General features: G+C 44.0%; 1 protein-coding gene across 15 annotated transcripts in view; it reads right to left on the reverse strand.

The window, feature by feature from the left end:
- The window catches only part of Epb41l3 (erythrocyte membrane protein band 4.1 like 3), a 222447-nt gene that overhangs the window by 79331 nt on the left and 120951 nt on the right, over positions 1-22165 (reverse strand). For all 15 annotated transcript variants that reach the window (XM_052192746.1, XM_052192732.1, XM_052192734.1 and 12 more), the window contains exons 2-3: positions 3452-3654; positions 944-1147 (exon numbers count right to left, since the gene is read on the reverse strand). In XM_052192746.1, the coding sequence (XP_052048706.1) occupies positions 944-1147; positions 3452-3643 (396 nt within the window). In that variant the 5' untranslated portion in view covers positions 3644-3654. The remainder of the gene's footprint in view (positions 1-943; positions 1148-3451; positions 3655-22165) is intronic.

The raw sequence follows: 22165 nt of genomic DNA on the forward strand, positions 1-22165 counted from the left end.
TAACTTTCTATGTTCCTACATTCTGAAATAACTTAGCAATCCATCTTTCATTTTCTTCAAGATACTAACTCTGAAATGAATTTAAATGTTCTGTTACAAAGAAAAAAGAAAGAAAGAAAGAAAGAAAGAAAGAAAGAAAGAAAGAAAGAAGGAAAGCACTACAGCAAATATAACTAAAATGATAAATGAGTTATAAGATGAAAAGGGATGGGAGCCGGAGAGAGGGCTCCGTGGTTGACAGTTCTTCCAGAGGAGCAGAGTCCCGTTTCTAGTACCCATTCCTGGGGCTCACAAGTACCCAGAACTCCCCACCTCCAGCTCCACAGGATCTGACTCCCCCTTTTGGTCTCTGCAGGTACTGCATTCACGTGCACATACACCTACGTAGACAAATACAAGTATACATAATTTAAAAAATAAACACCTTGAAAAAAAAGAGAGCAAGAGGGGAACAGGACAGATGAATGTGAAATGAGAGAACCCACAGACAACAAAGAAGACTGTCTGTAGCTTACACAGGAGGCTCAAAGTCTACCACGTGTGATTTTTGTCTTTTTGAAAAAAAATTACTCAGAAAGAAAAGGACATGGTCATTTAAAGTCATCCAACTACTGCTATAGGAAGAATTGACACAGGGTGTCTGGGCCCTAAGCGATGCCAAGAGGAAAGGTAAAGTTGTTCGTAGCCAGAGCATTAGAGCAAAGGGCACTTTAACTTGGAAACGCTAAGAGAGCCCGTCTGCTTCCGGGTTTAGAAACACTACCACATTTTACTTTTGACGACAACATTGTGCGACATCGAAAGCTCGCAATAATTTAATCTCCCATTAGAGCTAAATAATTCCATCTTTTGAGTCCAGATGAGTACGTTTCCCAGGTTCTGGGAAACGTCACCCTGCACGTTCTGTTTTGCAGCAGTTTCCTGCTTTTAGGCGCGCACTTACGTCCACTTCGCAGCCGTACTCTGACCCGTCCAGAAGCGTCACTTTGCACTGCATGCTTTTGGGCCTTTTCACGATCTTCAACGGGGACCGCGAGAGTTTGCTGCTGGATGATTTCTGAGAGAGCTTATCGTCCTCAAATTGCTGATACTCGAGCTGTTTCGCAGCTGCAGCTGCGAAATCTCGGTCTTTGTCGCCGCTGCCGACCTACGAACAGCAAAAATGAACACCTTTTATAACAGACAGGATACTGAGCTGCTTAGGCAGCGCGTGGCTTCAGAGAAACAGGCTGCCGCCCCACTTCCCAGAGGATGTGAGCTGTCTCCACTATGACGCTACAAGGGGAGACTCAGACGTGAATATTCCCAAAGCTCAGCTACACCCATATAACCCCGCCCACTTGAATGTACCACAGGGCCCTTTTCTCAGCTGACCAGAGACTTAACAGAGAAGAGAATTTGCCAGTTCTACCAAGATCTCACCAAACAAAGAAGCAAACCCACTCCTGCCATTTAAAAGCCACCAGATGGGAAAATCAATCACATCTGGATTTCCTTTTACACACTGTTCAGAATTCATCCGATGTTTCTATGCATTATGGCCTGTTAGAACCACTCCCACGCACTTACAAGGTATCTTATAAACATTAAGGCTTAAGGGGTTGCAAGTGTTAATCTTGCCGACAATTTTCAGACTGCTGAAATGTTTGATTCTGCTCTGAATCGGTTCAGCGAAGTCTGCGATGTTAAAGTTCAACACAAAGGAATCCCCTAGGCCCGCCTCTCTTCCTGGTAATGAGCTGCTGTGTGTGAAGCTCTCATCTGCTTCTGAGCCTCGACCTCTGTTCTAGGACAGCCTCACAACTGCAGAGAAAAGTCTCATGGGAAATGAAATTCTCCCTCAAGTCAGCTCCCAAGAATCTCCGAACACCGCTCCCCAGACGTTTCTTCATCTCTCTTTTATCTAATCAGAATAACGGTGGCGGCATGGAAATCGGCTGCTTGGCGGGGTGGTCTGCAGTGATGCCCTGCCTCATAGGCAAGTGTTCAGTGCCATGATTACGTGTTAGAACACTGTGAGTTCCAGAATGGTCACACACAGGCTAATTTCATGTCCACTCGCTAAACGTTTTTTTTTAAAAATATAAACAACAAGTATTTATTTTATAAAAACTCTTGGCATTTTTAGCGACAAAGCACAATAGCATCACCAGGCTCCAAGGCAATTCTCCTTCTTGAAGACTCCCAGCATGTGCTGATTATAATTTGAACTCCAAAGTTTCAACAGAACAGAATTTTGCTGGAGCATAATGTTGAATCATTAAAAATAATAATAATAAAGCCTGAATGGGTCATAGATAAAATCACATTATGGGGCAATGCAATTGTGTTAAGCAAACAAAACACACCTTAATGCTGGCAATACACTTGGCTATTCAAAATATAGTTAAGAAGTTTCCAAACATGCAAATTCTAATTTTAAAATTAAGCCTTCCAATTGCCAATTTCTAAAAATGTAATGAGTTTAGAGTGGTCTTTTTATTATGCATGGTTTTATATCTTTGGATTTTGAAATTACCTAGCGTGCATTTTCAACTTTGCTACAATTTCCCGGGATGTTTTTCATTTCTCTTTCTTTCTTTCTTTCTTTCTTTCTTTCTTTCTTTCTTTCTTTCTTTCTTTCTTTCTTTCTTTCTTTCTTTCTTTCTTTCTTTCTTTCTTTCTTTTAGGTAGACATCTTTTTTATTAGCCTTTCAACATATTTCTGTGTTGGGCCACAGGGACAGGCCATGGCTAACGTTTTTTAAAATTTCCGAGTATGCAACCACTTCAGAATGCTGAGGTCCGCTACGCCTCAGGCTCCAGATCCCTTTATTACCACAACTGAGTGCTCTAACACATTTTGGTTCCAGGTGTGAAGTTTCAAGACTACAGTGGCTCATGCTAACCAACCTCATCCTTTATCCTTTTGATTGGAAGTATCTATACTTATTGATTTTTTTAAAAATTTGGTAAGAGTGGTGATGACCCTAAGTATGCAGCCCATTGGTGAGTTGCATTTCACTAGGGCATAAACACCTGCTCGTGCCATTCGTAAGGACCAGCAATGAACCTACAGACGCATACAAGGCAGAGGGAGCCTTATCAAAACAGTCTTTAAAATTAGATGGCAACGTTCGGGCCTGAATAATGGCTGGAAAACGTAATTTTGCCCTCACACTTTACAGCTTAAAATATGAAAACAGCCAGAGGCATAGTTGAGGGCTGCCAGCTTGCTGTCTGCCTGTCCTGCAAACCCAGATCTAGGCAAAAACCCCAGTTAGGAGTTCAGCTGAATGCAACTGTTTTCATCAAAGGCAGGAAGGATGGAGTCCAGGCTGAGGAAGGCCACTCGCTGGAAGCCTTCAGCAGTGCCACTGTGATCCCCTGGTGAGAAGCAGGTGACCCCTAGACACCAAGCATCACAGCCTGGGTTCCCTGGTGGGCCTTCCCCAGAGTCACTCAGGCTCACCTCCCTCTTCACTGGGGTACTGTGCGCGGCAGCTTCTGGGAACTTCTCTAGTGCTGGCTGTTCCTCGCTGCTCCCACCAGCAGGCTCTGGTCCAGGCTGTGCCCCTGCTTGTCCCTGAGGCCCTGCTGCCTCCTGGGGCTCGGCCTCCTGGTCTGGCTTGGATTCTGAGTCTGATCCCGATTCGGTCGTCATGGTTGATTGTTCTGCAAGCAGAAAGCAAGGCAAGAGCTGGTCACTAGGTGCAATCATCTTCCAGAGGAACCAGTATGAAAGGGATGAAGAGGAAGAAGACCCAAGCTCAGTCCTACACCACACACTGGAGCAACTCTCTGCAGAGATACCCAGAGAACCAGAGGACAGTGCTCACAGCTGCTCAAAATGCTCATGGAACCCCATGGAATCACTTGGGAGGACGGAGCCTCAATTAAGAAGCTGTCTCCATGACATCAGGCTGTAGGCAAGCCTGTAAGGCATCTCCTTTTTTTTTTCTTTAATTATTTTTTTATTAATAATCTTATTTGTTTATATTTCAAATGTTATCCTATCCCCCTTCCTGGCCTCCCCTCCACAAACCCTCCACTCCTTCCCCAGGCCCCTATCTCTGAGAGGATGCTCTCCTACTCACCTACCTACTCCCTCTAGCATCCCCTTTCTCTGGGGCATCAAGACTCCACAGGACCAAGCACCTCCCCTCCCACTGAGGCCAGATGAGGCAGTCCTCTGCTACTCATGTAGCTGGAGCCGTGGAGGGCTCATGTATACTCTTTGGTTGGCGGTTAAGTCCTTGAGAGCTCAGAGGGGTCTGGTTAATTGATACTCATTTTTCATATGGGGTTGCAATCCCCTTCAGCTCTTTCAGCCCTTCCCCTAACTCTTCCATTGGGGTCCCAGGCTCAGTCCAATGGTTGGCTGTGAGTATCTGCATCTGTTTTAGTCAGGTGCTGGCAGAGCCTCTCAGAGGAGAGCCATGCTTGGCTCCTGTCTGCAAGCACATCTTGGCATCAGCAATAGTGTTGGTGTCTGCAGATAGAATGGATCGCATAATGGGGCAGTCTCTGGATGGTCTTTCCTTCAGTCTCTGCTCCATTTTCTTAATTAGTGATTGATGTGGGAGGGCCCAAGCCCATGGTGGTTGGGGTCACCCCTGAGCCGGAGGTCCTGTAAGAAGCAGGCTGCACGAACCATGAGGAGCAAGCCAGTAGGCAGCAGCACCCTCTATGGCCTCTGCATCAGCTCCTGCCTCCAAGTTCCTGCCCTCACTTCCCTCAGTGACGGAGTATGATGTGGAAGTGTAAGTCAAATAAACCCTTTCCTCCCCAACTTGCTTTTGGTCATGGTGTTTCATCACAGCAATAGTAACCCTAACTGGTACAAACATACACTGAAAACTAATTTGTAACGATCAACAGTGTTTCTTGATAATAGATTGTGGCCACAAACAAAACAAAACAAATAAAATAAAATATATTACACTAACCAGGATAGCAGATGAAGAGTGAGCATCTGCTGAACATGTATATTTTTCTAATACCCAGGAAGGATCTATCTCTAAGATACGATATTCCACTGGCATCTCAACTCTACACCAAGGATTCTCCACCCCGAATCTGTGGATTCTTCTAGAAACAAAAATGCCTTTCCTACATGTTTTTGACTAATTTCGATATTTCTTTTTGAATTAAAATATACAAATATACAGAGACCTTCATTTCTGCAGCATCTGTCCCTGCATGTATTCCCCAAAGCATCCATGTCCCATGGTGGCTGGGGAGGGGTGTGGCAGCCTGTATTCCCCTCTCCTTCAGTCCCTTGCCTTTCCTGGGTCCCTACTACTGTCTGTGAGTAATGGAAAATGACTGTATCATATCTCATGTGAAATCTCATGTTGCTACACCCTAACAACACATTTGGGGGCACAAAACTATCATCTTTTAATGGAATGCTAGGCCACATTAGAATTCTTTGCCTCAGTTTCCATATATGCCAGATGAAAAGTTTGACCATGTTCAAACCTAAACTACAGATTTCCTCAGCCATTTCTGTCTCTTGCTTGCAGATATGACCAATGTCTTAAAGTATACTCTAGCTGTGTGCAGTAAAAGAGACACTATGCCAAGGACACCTGACATTTTGTATAATTTGTACATGTACAGTAAACATTCTAAGGACAATGTATCTTTTACGACTTTTTCCCACAATTCTAATTCATCTTTTAAGGAAGGAAATATTCTGAGCAAAGGGCTAGTGTAATTCCTTTAGTAAATGACAGATGTACTGCTATGTTATGGGATTATGCTACTATGACTCGTAACTGTATGGCAAACACATCATTTAGTAATTTAACTACCTCAGTAAAGGGACATTACCAACACCAACCATTGCTTTATGTGTGCTCTTTACATAGGGTTCCTTCTCTCAGTATCCAGCTATTCCTTTTGTTGAAAAGAAGACATATCAACTTGGCATGTGCTGAGCTACCCTAAGCAATATAAATATCAAACCCAGAATAAGACTGTGAGCTCACCTCCCCCCAACCCCGCCTGCCATCACACTTTAAAAGCTTTTTAAACACATCTTGAAAGCAAATATTACCTTTCCTTGGTCTGCTTACCCTGCAAGCTGCTTTGAGTTCCAAGAAATTGTGGGTATGGTGTGAGGTGGAGGGAGGTGGGGGGGAGGGTTAACATGGTGGAATTCAATTCCCAAGTGGATTTCAGGCTTGGGAAGGCAAGTGATCATTTTAGTAGTCAATTCATTTGAGTATTGACCCTGAGGGCTAAATACAAAACAGCGAATGAAGTTTTACAGCAATTACAATATAGCACACCTCCTTCTAGTCTCAAAGACTGCACCATCTAAGGTAAAATCCATTGCCTCCCACAGGTCTTACCTCAACCATCATTCTTCCCCTAGCTTTAGGACATGATGATAGGATCAAGTTTGAACATCAAGATAATTGGAAAATATGTATTAGGCACCATGGCTGGGGCAAGACCCTATGGGTAGATAACTCATGGGCTATAAGGAGAACCTAATATCACTATTCTGTTGAATGGGCATAGTAACAGACTACTAATAACTTATCCTTTATAACCTATAGATTAGTGTATCTACAAACTTCATCAGTGAGTCTTTTTCTTTAAGTAGATGAACACATTGACCCACAACTGGTCAAGGGGAAACAAAAATCAGAGTTCAGAATGCTCAGCCCTAAATGGGAATGTCTATCTCAGACATTCCTCACCACATGGCTCACTGAGGAAGAAGAGGCAGAGATGCTAAGAGCTAGAAGTGGTGAGCAAACCCAAGAGTATTCTCTAGACACAACAGGGAAGTTGTATATATGAACTTACAGCAGTCACAACAGCATGCACAGAACCCGTGCAAACTCAAGCTACACAGACAAAACCCATGTGGAGTCAGGAGGAGAGCACCAAGTCCCACCCGAAAGTGAGGAGGTATTGGCACCTGAACACTGATAGTAAAGGAAAAAACTGAGCAAGTATATACCTAGTACAAGGCACAATGTTGGGTGGGTAGGAAAGAGGATCTCAGAGGAACTGGTAAGGATGCCTGGATACATTGTATAGAGTTCTCAAAGAATAAAAACAGTTTTAGATTTTTCTGAGACACTACTGTGATTTGTTTGCATCTTAGCATACACACCTGCAGCCAGTCTACTGCACAGATGGTAGATCCTGCACCCCCTTTTGCTACCTGCATGTTTCTATCTTCCTTGTTCCCTCTTTTCTGTGCCACCACCCCATATTAGCTGCTAACCTCACCTCACACTGGCAGCCACCAGATCCAACCATCAGCTCAGGCCTGGTCCCCATCTGAATCTTTAGCAGCCCCGACTGAGTAAGATGCCCTTGTTATTGGATTATTCTTCTACACTCCGATGCATGTTGGTCTTGGGGTTCAGGACAGACCGTTCACTCTCTTCCTGTCTTGGTTCTTCTTCTAAGCTACAAGCTGCTCCTCCAGCCCAGTCCGCTATCCAGTTCAATCAGGGGATTCTCTTCTACATCTTCTTGTCTCTTCCCGTTTTTTCGAAGCACACAGCATGCTTTCCTCTAAGACAGCGGTTACATGTTCCCATCTCCAGCTCAGATCTCTGCTCTGTGCTGGGAGCTGGGATCACTCCACCCACTGCCCACACCCAGGAAGACTCTCTTGATCTCTCTACTGAAGCAGCTTCTCCCCATCCCCCTACTCCCTTGCCTCAGAAATGCCAACACTGTTTTCTTCAAGTCAGAATTTCAGAAACCTGTTATTTCCCTTATCTTATTTATCTAATACCAAAAAAAAAAAAAAAAAAAAAATCCAAACTGGTTCTATTTGTAGAATCCATTTGGAATGGGTTCCCTGCTACTACCTGAGTGAGCCCCACAATTTTTCTACTAACTCTATTTTTTAAACCTCCAATTGATCTTCCCAGACCCATTGCTGCTTGACTGTTTAATCTTTATAAAACATAAACCTGATCTATGACTCACTGTGGAAACCCTTTAACCCCTTCCCAGTGCACGCAAGTGAAATCTAAATTCCTAGCTGCAATGGTCTTAGCATCGATGCCCAGGACCCAGCTCACGGTCTCCTCTCTCCCACACAAAAACGGTTCTCTTTAAGTATCTAAATCATTTCAGGCTTCTGCCTCAAGGTGTTGGAGATATGGAAGACTTGGTTTCTTTTCTCACTCTTAAGTAATTCAGACCCTTGACAGAGAACCCTTCTCTGGTTACACAGCTGTTCCGTGTCTTACGAGTTTCATCTCTACCGCTCTTCAGTTTTGTAGTAACTCTCTGCTCTCTAGAAATTCTGTCTATTTCAGAGTGAGAGCCATGTACATTTATGCCCCAATGCCCTCAGCACCAAGATACAAGCAACAATACATTACTGCAATAATTATTTGCAAACCCAATTTCTTTTATTCTTTGGTATATACACTTAAAGGCAAAACAGCTAACTCTTTCGGGAAGTCTCTCAAGGGTTTATACAGATTTTTTTGTTTTATGGTTAAGTAGTCACTTCAGTTTCTGAACTGAAGAACCTGAGAAGAAAGGAATTATATAAAGAATAAAAATGACATATACATGTCTGAGAAATCTGAAGAAAAAAAACGAGAAACCTTTGTATTTCCCACTATGAAGTGAAGCATGAGGCTACATTCACTGGGAGGCCTCCGGTCTCTTCACCGTGATGCTTTTGCCAGCAGAGTGAAAACCTTCTCAAATAATCAAAGGATTCAGCTATTTCACAGAATCCTTATAAACCCCAAACCAAACACTAGTTGCTAAGCTATGAGTATAGGAAACCATAAATGACTATGAGAAAGGCATGGTATAAATAAAGCTCTATTTCCCTACACCAAGATTGTTCTTACATATAAATCATGTTCATATTACCAAAATAATTTGGGGCATCATTAAAGCCTTTTTATTATGTTTAATTCAGGAATTTTGTCTTGTTATTACAAGTGGTTGAGGAAGTGGCAGCTATAACTCAATAACTGGATGTCAAATTGTCACTAAGGTCAGGCAAGATGACCTAGCAGGTAAGAGCACTTGCTAGCTGACAGGCAAGATGGCCCAGCAGGCCGCCAAGACCTGGGTTCAATTTCTAAAACCCATGTGGTAGAAGGAAGGAACTGAGTCCTCAGAGTTATCTCCTGACTGCTACCTGTATGCTGTAGCATGCTCACACACAAACACACACACACACACACACACACACACATGTACACATGTGCACATATGCATACACTTCATGTAATAGAAAATTTAAGGCAGATAAACTATGAACAATTAAAAGTCTAGAACCTCATTTCAAGGTAGAAATGTTTCTATCCATTTCTCTTTATAATATTTATGGATATAACCCATGGAGATAATTGTCCACAACTTAATTGTCATGTACGATGTGTTTTAGTTTTCTGCAATGCATTGTACCTTTCATGGTCTACACGGTTTCTATTTTTTTCCTACCTTTTTAACACAGGAGCATTTCAAGAAGCAAATTTATACTGTAGATATCGCTCATATCATGTGGCATAAATATAGTTAAAAAGCGACCAAATAAAGAGAGTGAAGCTATAGAACTGTGAATCACTGGCTGTGTGAGGAAGTACAATACTTGGGTCAGAATCGCGGCCACCATGTTAAAAGTCAGCTGTGGTGAGACATTATCCCAAGGCTGGGTGGACAGGGATAGGCAGGTCCCCAGAGCTCACATGCCAGCCAACCTGGCTCACTCAGTGACTCCCAGAGGTTCAGTGAGGGATGCTGTCTCAGAAACAAAGTCAAAAGTGACAGAGAGAGACACTTACAGTTGACCTCTGATCTCTACATGTGTGCATATGCTACTGTCACATGTACACATACCCATACATGTGCATACAATGTACAAACACAAACTCTTAACTGTGCATCAAAACAGGAGTCTTTCCAAACATAACACCAGTCTCTAGATTCACTCAACACATAATGTAAGAGGGAAATTTAAGGAAATAGTTCATCTCATTTAATAACATGTCCATCATTTTTATGATGGGTATAAATATATATATTGTGTTGAATATAATAAAAAATTAAAATTAAATAATAATAATAACATTTAAAAAGAAAAAGAAAAAAAAGGAAATAGTTCAGAGTTGATGCCAACATTGTAATTCTAGCTATGAATCTAGTTCTTGCTTTGTCTTTAATTCTAAGATTCATCTCCAGGGCAGAAGCCAGAATGCTGGCCAGTTTTTATGTCAATGTCACACAACACAGAGCCATTTAGAAAGAAGGAACCTCAAATGAGAAAAAGCCCCGACAAGATTAGCCTGTGGGTAATTCCATGGCACAATTTTTGATTAATGATTAATATAGGAGCAATCAGCTCACAATGAGTGGTACCACTTGGAAGGCTTTCCTGAGTTTTATAAGAAAGAAGGCTGAATAGGCCATTGGGAACAGGTCAGTAAGCATCAGGTCCTGCCTCTGGGCTCCTGCCCTGTTTGAGTTCCTGTCCTGAATTCCTTTGGTGATGAGCTATGATATGGAATTGTAACCTGAAATAAACCCTTTCCCCTTCAAGCAGCTTTTGACATGGTGTTTTCTCACAGGAATAGAAACTGGAAGAAAAGCGCAAAATGCATATTGTTCAACAGCCACCTATAAGCTATTTAAATAAAAAATAATGCACCATCACTTTTTTTAACCTATGAATATCTCCTACCTTGTCTATCATATACTGCAAGAATCACAGAACTCTGTACCTCAAAATAAACGTGTATGGTGCTGTCAAACCTTTCTTAGACATGATACTGTTTCCAGCCCTACACAGATAATAGAGTGAATGAACACCTCAGCTAGAATTTGATGACCTTTTATAAAATAGAACTTTCAAGGGTATGAGAGACAGCAGTGTAACAAACCTTTAAAAATGTAATGCTTCTTAATGCTAGGCTCTCACCAGAATCAATATCCAATTCCACCTATATAAAAGAACATAAACTCATCTCTCTCTCTCTCCCTCTCCCTCTCCCTCTCCCTCTCCCTCCCTCCCTCTCTCTCTCTCTCTCTCTCTCTCTCTCTCTCTCTCACACACACACACACACACACACACACACACACACACACACTGAACCCACCTTATGGCCTAGATCAGAAAATTCAATTCCCTTTCCTTCCCTACCCATATGCCAATATAACCAAGAATCAAGTGAAGTTATAAACAGCAACCAGAACCAATCAACTAAAGACACTACTTCTATCTTTGTTATTTCAATCAGCTCACAGCACTTCCCCGATGGGCCTCAATATCAAAGCATTTCTTCTATTTTGATCTTCTTGGCTACTGTTAGCTTTTCCTTCTGCTCCCCACACCTTGCTTCCTTGGTGCTAGGGAACTTACAGCATCACCTCCCCCTTGCAGGAGAGCTGAATCAGCATCAGAACCATGGCTTAGGAGCAGTGCTCACCAGTGGTGTGCTGAAACCCAACAAGTGCAGGAATAGGAGAGTGTGGTGGGCCTCATACTTTTCCATTAGACACCACCATCTGCCTTTTAACAAATGCTACAGTATCAAACACACCACCACCACCACCACCACCACCATCACCACCACCACCACCACCACCAACAACAAAACAAAAGGGAAACCTGAAATCAGGAGAGAAACCAAAACAATGCGGTCGGTCTCAGTCCCACACTGTACCCTCCTAAGGAAGCCCCGTCTCTACCTTCCAGGATGCCTTAGCCTCGGCTTTTTCTTACAGCCAGGGATCTGGGAAGAATCTTCCCATGAGACCACCACATCCTCCTCTTTGCTCAGGCTTTACACACTCCATGTTATCCTACAAAACTTACACAGGTTCCCAGGGACCTTTCAGAAGCCAGTAAATCCTAGGCGACACTGGCCTTCCAATGTCCCATGCGTGTACCGCCGTGGTCTTTCCTTCTCTCTTTCTGCTGAGTCTGTTTCCGGCTCCTCTCCTATCATCATTTCCATGCCAAGCAGAAATCTGTCTCACACTTCCCTTTCTTGGAAAGCTCATCCACTTTGAATTCAAATGCAAAGGCAATTCCAAAATACACATCCCTCCGTGTGCGGCCTCCCCCTGGATCTCAGCCTCATCTGGACAGCTGTCCTTCTTCCTGCTCTACCTAGCCATCCCGGGGGGAACCCGGGACCAGCCATTTCTGCATCCAGACCTTTGACTGCCTCTATCAAACAGGTGTCTCTGCCACCATTCAGTCCCCAATCTGTTACATTTTTGTTATACCCACTTCAACAAGAGGCCTCTGCTGGGCTCACAACACCCTCTTCCTCCTTACCCACAATGCAGGCCACACAATGCCTACTGAGTTTTGTTTAAAGAAGCAACAGAAGGCAGACAGGAAGGAGTTAAAGGCAGAGACTACCAATCAGGTAAAAGCAGGCTGAAGATCACACTTACTTGTGTGAGGTCACAGTGTCTGCTGTGGGGGCGTGAGGAGGGGGACAAGAGGGTAATGGGGGCAACTGTGAAGCAGGGAGGAGGGAGCTAAGCAAGGACAGTTGTGTAAAGCTTTCTGTTCTCATCCCAAGACTTCACTTGTTCCATGGCAACACTGTGGCAATGGTGAGGACCAATAGATCAAAGGGGCCAGCTGGAGTCTGTCACCCTTCAGTGCAAAAGCAGACTAAATGGTGTGACAGGCAGCATTGGGCGAGTTACTCCTCAAAATGCACCGAAGCCACATGCAGGGCTGATCATCACCTATCTCTGCAAATGATAACAGTATAGAATTGACACACTGCTTATTGCTAACAGCAGGGACAATCCTGACACACCCATCCACAAGTATACACTCACATGCATAAGCACATAAGCATGTAATCACACACACTACATATAAATCATATACACCAATATCTCAACTCTAATAGCATTGACTGACATATAAAGATCATGCAAGAAGATGAAAGTTGGAGGTTTTATGAAGAAGCTCTCTAAGTCAAAAGTCATCATAACTACGGCCGTTGCAAGATTGGGGAAGACAAATGCTAACATCTACCAACAGGGAGATAATTTTACAGCTACATTATGGCTGCAAGTTGGTGCTGTAACCTGAGAAGTAAACCAGACTAAATAAGTAAGTAGATAAAACACTCCTATACATCAAGAACACACACTCTTGAGTGGTAAAGCCAGAGGCCAGCCAATCCCTGTGCCAGGCTAGTACTCAGCCCAGGGAGGGGACTTTCAACAGATCTGTGGAGGAAGGAAAGGTTTCCGTGACAAACAGTGCACACTTGAGATACACTCACTGACAGTCCCTAACAAAGTTGCTAATTTTAAACATTAGATGCCATTAAAGTCAAAGGCTACTTCAGAAAGATCAACTGGTCATTAAAACGCCATGGAGGCACCGTGACAGGAGGGTGTGGTGCATAGGGGTCTGGAGACATACTTGCACCTAACAGATTAGAAAACTGGCTCCTTTTCTGTATTGCTTGTTAGTTTTTCTAATTAAAAGGATTTTAGGTCTATAGGTAAGCAGAAACAGATTCAATATGCATCTGTACATTTAAAAACATACAATAACTATGTAAGTGTGAGGGACAATCTGTCTGCTATTTATATTTTTACATCCAACTGATGCCAGATACTAAAGAGTAAAATTCCCTTTCTCTAAAATACTGAGTCTTCCCTGTTTGCTTCCATAAGCCCCCCAAACACACGTCAATGAAACAGACTTTCCCTCTTCTGCAAGGGTGATTTGAGCCACAGGGGACCTTTAACAAGAGTTGAGGAACCCTACTGAAAGGACAGGTTCCTGGTGGATAGAACTTTCTGGAATCAGGTTTATAGGGAGAGCAGCCGGCCAAACTTTGTTTGAGGGTCTTTGCATCTGTATGTTCCATCTGGCACTGAGGTGTCCAAGTGTGGACCTCAGAGATCTGGGAGGACAGACTGCGCATACCACAGGATAGCTACTTAAAGGAGAACACACACAGCCACACTGACCAACACACCTGCTCTGAGGCGGAGGAGAATCAACGGAGGTTATAAATACTGCCCTCATCCCTGCTCTGCCCCAGCTCCCTCAACCTCTCCAGGCAAGCTCTGCCAAGCAGCCAAAGACTGCCTGGTCTCACTCAGTTCCACCAATCCGCTAGCTCATGCTTTTCCTTGAATGCCTGGAGCAGGGATCGCTCTTACTGACCAACCACCCTAGGCTAGCTCCACAAATCCTCTAGCAACTGCCCAGGATATGCTCTGTCTCTTTCCCACCTGAGTCGCCGTGGATGGAAAACACCAGCCTTAATATTTTAAAACCAGCCAGATAACTCAATGGCTGGGTGACAAATCGATTGCTCTACACTCATCAGCTGCCCGCCACTGGTTCTGGTAGCCCCCAGACCTTACATGGCTCAGGCTGGGCTCCTCTCTCCAAAGCCTGGCTGAAAAGCCCTTTCTCTGTCTTGCCCTCCTCTTCCTCCTAGGACTCAGAAACCCCACCTCTTTACCTTCACTGAACGATAGGCTTCGGCCATCTTTATTGACAAAATCAAGACACAGAGAGAGAACCAGATTTTAGTATCAGCTTCTCCCCCTACGTAGTGTATGAATACATTCCTTCCATGAGCATTCTGGGAGCAGCTGTTCTGACTAACAGGGACAAATCGGATAAAGCCTTATAAGTTCTCGGCTCTGGTAGGGCCTGCCTTCTATTTGAAAGAGAAAGAGAAAATGCAGTTAGTCTGCAAGGGATGGGTGTTTTCAAGTCGACCAGTTAAAGTAGATTCTGGCTACTTTTAGTTGAGTGGATAGAGATGACTTGGGGGGGGGGGAGGTTAGGCAACATTCAGATATCAAGGAGAATTCTCTACATAGTGAAAGGTGTCGGGTTAAGACAATGTACACTGGGGCTCAGGCCTTACAAGGGAAATGAACTTGCTGTGGTCCAATCACAAACAAGTGCAGAGTAGCTGGGCTGAGGAGGGTGTGGGGAAGAGGGAGGAGCAGCAGAGAAGATGGAACAGAGATCAGGCCCAGCATACCAGGCTGGGTTCCTTCTTAAACCAGTGGGTAAAGAGAGTCTTCCGGACATTCAAAAAGTCTCTTTGGCTTTTTGAAAGGATGAGTGTTAGCCAAAAGGAACCGGATAGCAACCCAAGGGATGGGGCATGCCACCCAGGCCACGAAGCACATGAGGCCAGGCAGCACTATGTGCCTAAGGCCAATCCACATTCCTGCTATAGCTTGGTGGGGTGGGGTGGCGTGGGGGGGTCAAACCTCTGGGCAAAACTAACGACTTAAAAAAGTTAGGTCTCATAAAGAAAAGGGTCTCTAGGTATACTGGCTGGTTGAACTGGAGTTACCACAGAGAAAGGAGCTTCCCTTAAGGAAATTCCTCCATGAGATCCAGCTGTAAGGCATTGTCTCAATTAGTGATCAAGGTGGGGAGGGCCCGTTGTGGGCGGTGCCATCCCTGGGCTGGTAGTCCTGGGTTCTATAAGAAAGCAAGCTGAGCAAGCCAGGGGAACAAGCCAGTAAGCAGCATCCCTCCATGGCCTCTGCATCCACTCCTGCCTCCAAGTTCCTACCCTGTGTGAGTTCCAGTCCTGACTTCCTTTGATGATGAACAGCAATGCGGAAGTGGAAGCGGAAGCTGAATAAACCCTTTCCTCCCCAACTTGCTTCTTGGTCATGATGTTTGTGCAGGAATACAAACTCTGACTAAGTCACTAGTGAAAAAATATTTCACTCTCCTACAGATGGTAAGGCAGGCAGGTATCACAGGGTTAGAGTTAGGACATTTCTGCAACAGTGGCTCCTCCATCACTTTCGACTTGGGAAATCAGTAGCTAACCCCATGAGTAATCCTAACAGTCCCCAAGCTGGGCAGAAGCAAGGCCTGCCCTCATCTCTAATGGTCGTGTTTGTGTGGCTTGGGTGATAGCTCCAGCCTCCCACACAATTAAGGGAATCACTTGTAGGTCTGCGGTGGACTTCTAGCCTTCACCTGAGAGTTCACTAGAAGGCAAACTGCACCTGTATCTAATGATCACACTTAATCTGGCAGAGTCCTAGTCTCCATAGAATTAACATGACTGCCTGATACCACCACTGGGAACCCAAACAGGTACTATTCACAGTTTCTGTCAGGTCCATACAATCATCTCCCTGAGGCTAACAATGGCTTTAGTTTCTAAATTGTGGACATGCCTATTCTGTCTTGCTCTGAACTAGTCGTAGAACAAAGTCTTTACATCCAGCCCATGGTTATTCTACAATTCACTTATGTTTCTCATTTTTACAGAGTTCAGCATGCATTGGAAATATTTATGGAGTTGTTCCTGGGATTAGAAAGTGGTAAAAAAAAAAATCTGTATTTTTAGACGTTAACACAGATACTTGGGTTCTGTTTCCTGATAGCTATGATTATGACAAATCTTTAGCATTCCCCAGCCTTGAAATGGAGATCAGAACTGACAATGACTTCATTTCCCTTACCCAAAGGCAACCAATTAACAACATTCTGGAGATTTTATGAAGAATCCATTAAATCAAAATAGACATTTCAGAACTCGATGAAATATATAACAGCAAACTCTTTATGGTGAATAAATTCTGGAAAGAGTCAGTGGATAAACTTAGGCCAACAACTGTCAAAACTGTCATTATGCCCTCAATGGATACAGTATAAACACTGGGGGAGGGGGAGGTTCAGTTCTCAACTAGTCTTTAAATAAAAACTGCCTCTAAGCCAAAGGCAGCCTCTTGGTTCCCTAAAAGGAAGACCAAGGATACTGGATCTTCAGGAGCTGCCTTTGTGATGTTCCTGCCACTTACCAGTGAGTTGTGCCCATGAAAGAAAGGGAAGAAAGGGCAGCTGGTCACAGGGGAGATATATGCTCTGCCAAGCTTACTGTGACAGCTGGGGAACACACACGCCTCTTTAATAGAGCTAGGTCTGTGTACAATTCACACAGGACAGTGTATCACATGGGACAATATTTAAATGCCATGTATGACAAGGCCAGTCCACAGAGAAAGCTAAATATCTGCCCCCAACAGCATAGCATGCTCTCTTTCCCCATCCATCCATCCATCCATCCATCCATCCATCCATACATACATACATACATACATATATACATCCTGCTCAAGTTGTACACTGTTAAATCATGAAGTCTCCACTTGACCCACTTTTATTGCAGAACTGGACAATTTTCATAACTTACTAGATTATATGTTCATCTGTAATTCCATTGATTCATCGGCCTACCTGATCCTTTTTATTTAACAACTCTAGCATTAGTAAATTAAACTTTTGGTAAAATTATATTTTGCCTTAAATCTTATTTTCCCCATTATTTCCTCAATTATCTTTTAAGTCCAGACGTGAAACCACAAAACCCTACCATCTTCCTTCATAAGAAGAGGTCTGAGTATAAACTTTCAGGATTCTGCCATCGGTTGTCCTTTAAAAACATAATATCATAGTTGCTTCTAAAGAAAATAGGAATGGCAACACTTAGTTCCAGATCCTCAACACCCTGAACTTCACTGTAGTGGGCTCAACTTCTAGGTTGAGAAGTCTAAATTTTACTCAGTTACAAGCATGGGATTTAGCAGGCAAGAGGTCAGAGGTCACCTGTGTCCAACCCCACTGCTCACAATTCCCAGGGGTTCCCTTTAAGAGGCTGGAGATGGAGACAGCTCACTTCCCCACACTCTTTGCCCAGTTCGATCTGGGAAGAACTTATTAGCAAAAGGGTAAGTTTGGCACCTTAATTCAGGAGCATGTTTTTCTATTACGCAGCATCTGACTCTGTCTGTGAGAAATATGGTGTGAAGCAGAGAGAAGGAATAAATGACAGCAGGCTCTGTGAAGTCATCATCCCTCCCCCATTTCCACTCAACTACAAGAGTTCTTCCTGAGGGGGTTTCCTATGCTCCTCAACAGCTCTCTCTCACCTAATTGGCCAGGTTGAAGGACAGGGAGAAGGTTAAGACTAAGAAGTCCAACTTAGGCACCCATGGAGGGGGACAGTATCTCCCCTTCTATCTAAGGACCTGTGGTTGTGATGTTGATGAGCGGATGCTGCCTCATGCCATGGTGCTGAGTGTTAAGTTTTATAAAAAGATAAGGAGGAAGAAATATGCTTATTGGGGGTGCGTAAGGTGTGGGGGAAGGGGGTGCCTCTGCGGGCCCATGCTGAGGCATCCCTTCCTGTGAAGGACCAGCCACAGGACAGTATAGTAGAAAATAGAGTTTATTCAGGGCATGGGAAAGGAAGCTGAGGGGGGAGGGGGAGAAGAAGGAGGGGGGAGGGAAATGGAGAGGGAGAGAAAGAGGGAGAAAAAGAGGGAGTGAGGAAGGGAGAGGAAAATGGAGAAGGGAGAGGAAGAGAAAAGGGAGAGAAAGAGGGAGGGAGGGACAGAGAGGGAGGGAGAGAAGAAATAAAGAAGAGGAGTAGAGGCTGGCCATGAGCATGTGGAGAGAGGGGGGAGGGGAATGGCAAGAGAGGGGAGCAGGAACAAGATGAGAGAGCAGGAGAGTGAGGAGGGGGCAAGCAGACCCTTTTATAGTGAGCCAGGCACACCGAGCTGTTGCCAGGTAACTGTGGGACAGAGCCTAGATTAAAGGCCAACACTAAGGAAAACCAGAATAAAGATGGCTGCCTCCACTAACCTGTGAGTCTAGCTTCCTTCCATCCAGGAGAGCTGTTCCAGCAAGTACAGCCTGAAGGATGAGTGCACAAAGAGCAGTCTGCTTCCCTCCTCTCACAAACACAACAGCACAGAGACCCTCCCTCCAGCACTGCTGGAGCCCTGTTAATTCAAACAACAGGCAAAGCAAGCAGCTAGCTAGCCTGGCTGCTTTCTGAGGCTCTTTGCAAGTCCCAGGCTTTGATCTCTGCAGTTAGCTCCTAACAGTAATCTTCCTGCACACCCCCAAAACCAGGGCACATGGTGATAATTAGAAACAAAAGAGACAAAGAAAGAAAGCAAAGCAAAGGGCTGCTCTCTGGAACCCAGGGCACCAGGCAGTGCACAAACATCATGGCATCTCTAGACAGTAAGTCCTGAAGACCTGTGTATCACACACAACATTACCTCAAATCAATAAATGGGAAAAAGCTACTCCTACTTCGAAGAGCTAAATAAATGTGTATAAAATCCTAGAAATCTATCTCTGTTTCTATTTAATTCTTATGAAGATCATGCATGGTGGTGATCATTAAGTATTCAAAAGAACTAACATTTGGATATGGGGCCTCCCGTAGCTTAGATGCTGCCTAAGTGACTGAAGACCTCTTGGGACACCACATCCAGGTCAGGCTGACCCCAAACCCTTGGCTGTCTGGTGGTCTACTGAGCCGAGACACAATGAGTACAGATTACCTCAGCTCCTTTCCCCCACAATATGCTCCTCTGCCTCCCTTACCCCTCAGCCTTAACATTTCCAGGCCACTTACCGTGTCCCAAAGCCAAATGAGTAGAATTTAGTCTTTCCGGACGTTCTACAGTATGGCTCCTCTTATGCCTAACAATTAATTGACTCAACTGTGTCTCTCATGGCTTGAACGCAGAGAGGAAATGGGAACCCTTCTGAAGTGCTAGACTGCTCTACGTTCCGAAGGCCAGACAGACAATTGAGTTTGTCAGTCTTCAAGATGAGACTGAGGCCAACTGCTTAATTACTCTGGTTTTATTGCCGCACACCATCTAACCTTCCTGCTAGCTAGAATGGATGGAGACTGTACAGAATGTTCTTATAAAGAGCTCGATGGCGTACATATGAGGCGCTTGCAAATGACACCTCATCAAGCCAAGCTCTCTGGAGGCTCAGAGGAGAGGATCCCCTTGTCCAGGGCGGTTTGTGTCAGGTCTCCACCACTGAGAAGGTGGACCTGAAATAGGCGGTCAGGAACACTTTAGGACAGGAGTCCAGCTCCTATCTTCTTCCTGGCTAGGAGGGAACTCAGCTTGTAGAGCAGTGGCTTGTGATTGAAGCTACCTGCTGCTATCCTGATTACAGGGGCTGGCTTTCTCACACAATATACTGAAAAAAACTGACTGAGCAGCTACAAGATGTGATATTTTGTTCACATCACTTTTCTCCAATAGGCAACTAAGCCAATAAATAGCTCTTTCAATTTCCAAATCTGCCTATCTCCAGATCAATGAGAACTCAAAACCTGCTGGTCAAAAGATACATTTGAGGGAAAACTGGAAGGCTGACCTGAGGCTCATCTCTAGTACTCTTATGGTTCCTTAGTTCTTTGTTTAATATCTTATCACAGTAAAATGTGCCACCCTTCATGTTTGATAGCCTTTAATTACTGTATTTTTCACAGCGAAATCAGTTTAAATCCTTCAGCTCCTCTATTTGAGATGTTAACATGAAAGCAAGTCTGTCTAAGCAAAACCTTTATGTGCAGCACATGAGACTCTGCACTGACTCCTCCACCTGCCTTGCCATCCTGAGGGGGTCTGCACACAGTAGGGCAGCAATGTACTGATTCCCTCCACAGATCCCACCATCCTGAGGGGGGTCTGCACACAGTAGGGCAGCAGTATACTGACTCCTTCCATGCACCCCACTATCCTGAGGGGGGTCTGCACACAGTAGGGAAGCAGTGCACTGACTCCTTCCACCCACTCCGCCATCCTGAGAGGTCTGCACACAGTGGGGAAGGAGAATTTGTTTTCACAGCACCTAGTGCAGAAGAAACTGCAAAGGAAGGCTGTTGCTGGTCAGGGAGAAACTGGAACGATAAGAGGGTATTGCTGCTTCTGAGAACCACGACATGGGGTCTTTAGTCCTCAGCCAAAAGTACCGAAGAGGATCATGCCATGGTTTTTTCCTCATTAATTTTGGAAAAAATAATGTGAAAATTATTTTGTTAAAAATATATTTGAAAAATAACTGAATATATTTAAAACATTAAAAATTATATTAGAAAAAAATAATATTCAAAGTATTTTGAATAAAACAAAAAATGTCAATATTTTTTCAGGTTTTCTGTAAAATAATACTTTGATAATCCAAAGAACATATGAACTGAAATTCCCCTAGAAAGCCCACATCTTACATTTTATATTCTACAAAGGCTGATTGAGAGAACTGCACACCTGTGAGAGGTTAGAATGTTACAAGTCCAACACCTAGTCACAAATTATCTTGAACTTTCTCTAGCCTCTGTAACAGCTACTGATGGCCCATCTGAGCCTGACTAATGTCCTTGTGACGATCACATGAAACCTTTGGGATGTATTAGTTTGACAGACAACCAGATTCCACGGGCCCCCAAACTGAGGATGTCATCAGATAGATGTCTCCCTGCACGCCACCCCCAGTGTCTTTGAAAGGGTTTTGATTTATGACTTTACCTTTTACTATAAAAACTACATGAACATATTAAAACACTGGAACATGAAGTTTGGGGGGAAGTTAAATCACATTCACAGGCCATGGTGGCTCATATTCGGCTCCAGAATAAACTACTTCTTATCCCTTTCAAGGTGGGGGATGCGCTTTTGACATTACATTATCAAAACAAATTAGTAAAATATTTATTAGATATGAATAATAGTCAAAATTATATTATCACTATATGTGCATATATTACACATGCATGTCTTGATCTGTATGTTTGTATATATGTGTGTAGAGAGAGAGAAACAGAGAGACAGGCACACAGAGAGACACATAGACACACAGACAGAGACAGACATGCAGACAGACACACAGACACAGACAGACTGACTCTGTGTGTACCCAGAGGTTGCCATTGGGATGACTTTTTCAACTGTTCCTCTACTTTCGTTCCTAAGACCAGGTCTCTCATTGAGCTTGTACTGAACTCAGCTGGGCTGGCTGGGCAGTGAACCTCTGCGATCCACCCATGCCTGCCCCAAAGACCTGGGGTGGTACAAGCATGTGCTGTCATGTCCAGCTTTTACAGGTAGGCATGTCCCCAGCCCCTTCACACTTCAACAAACTTTTAGCTACTAATGTATTCTACTACCAAGTTGCTTTGTAAGGAAATAATTATACTTTTAATTTGTTTGAATAATTCTGAATTAAATCCTATTTATCCATCTCTGTTAACAAACCCGGTGGCAGCACACAGCAGACAGAATGAAGCAGGGGAGGTTTAAAGGCATGCAAAGGATGCTCTGGTCACCAGCTCAGAGGCATCTCAAGCCCTATTAGAAT

This window comes from Apodemus sylvaticus, chromosome 9 (assembly GCF_947179515.1).
Source record: "Apodemus sylvaticus chromosome 9, mApoSyl1.1, whole genome shotgun sequence".
In the NCBI taxonomy this organism is placed as follows: domain Eukaryota; kingdom Metazoa; phylum Chordata; class Mammalia; order Rodentia; family Muridae; genus Apodemus; species Apodemus sylvaticus.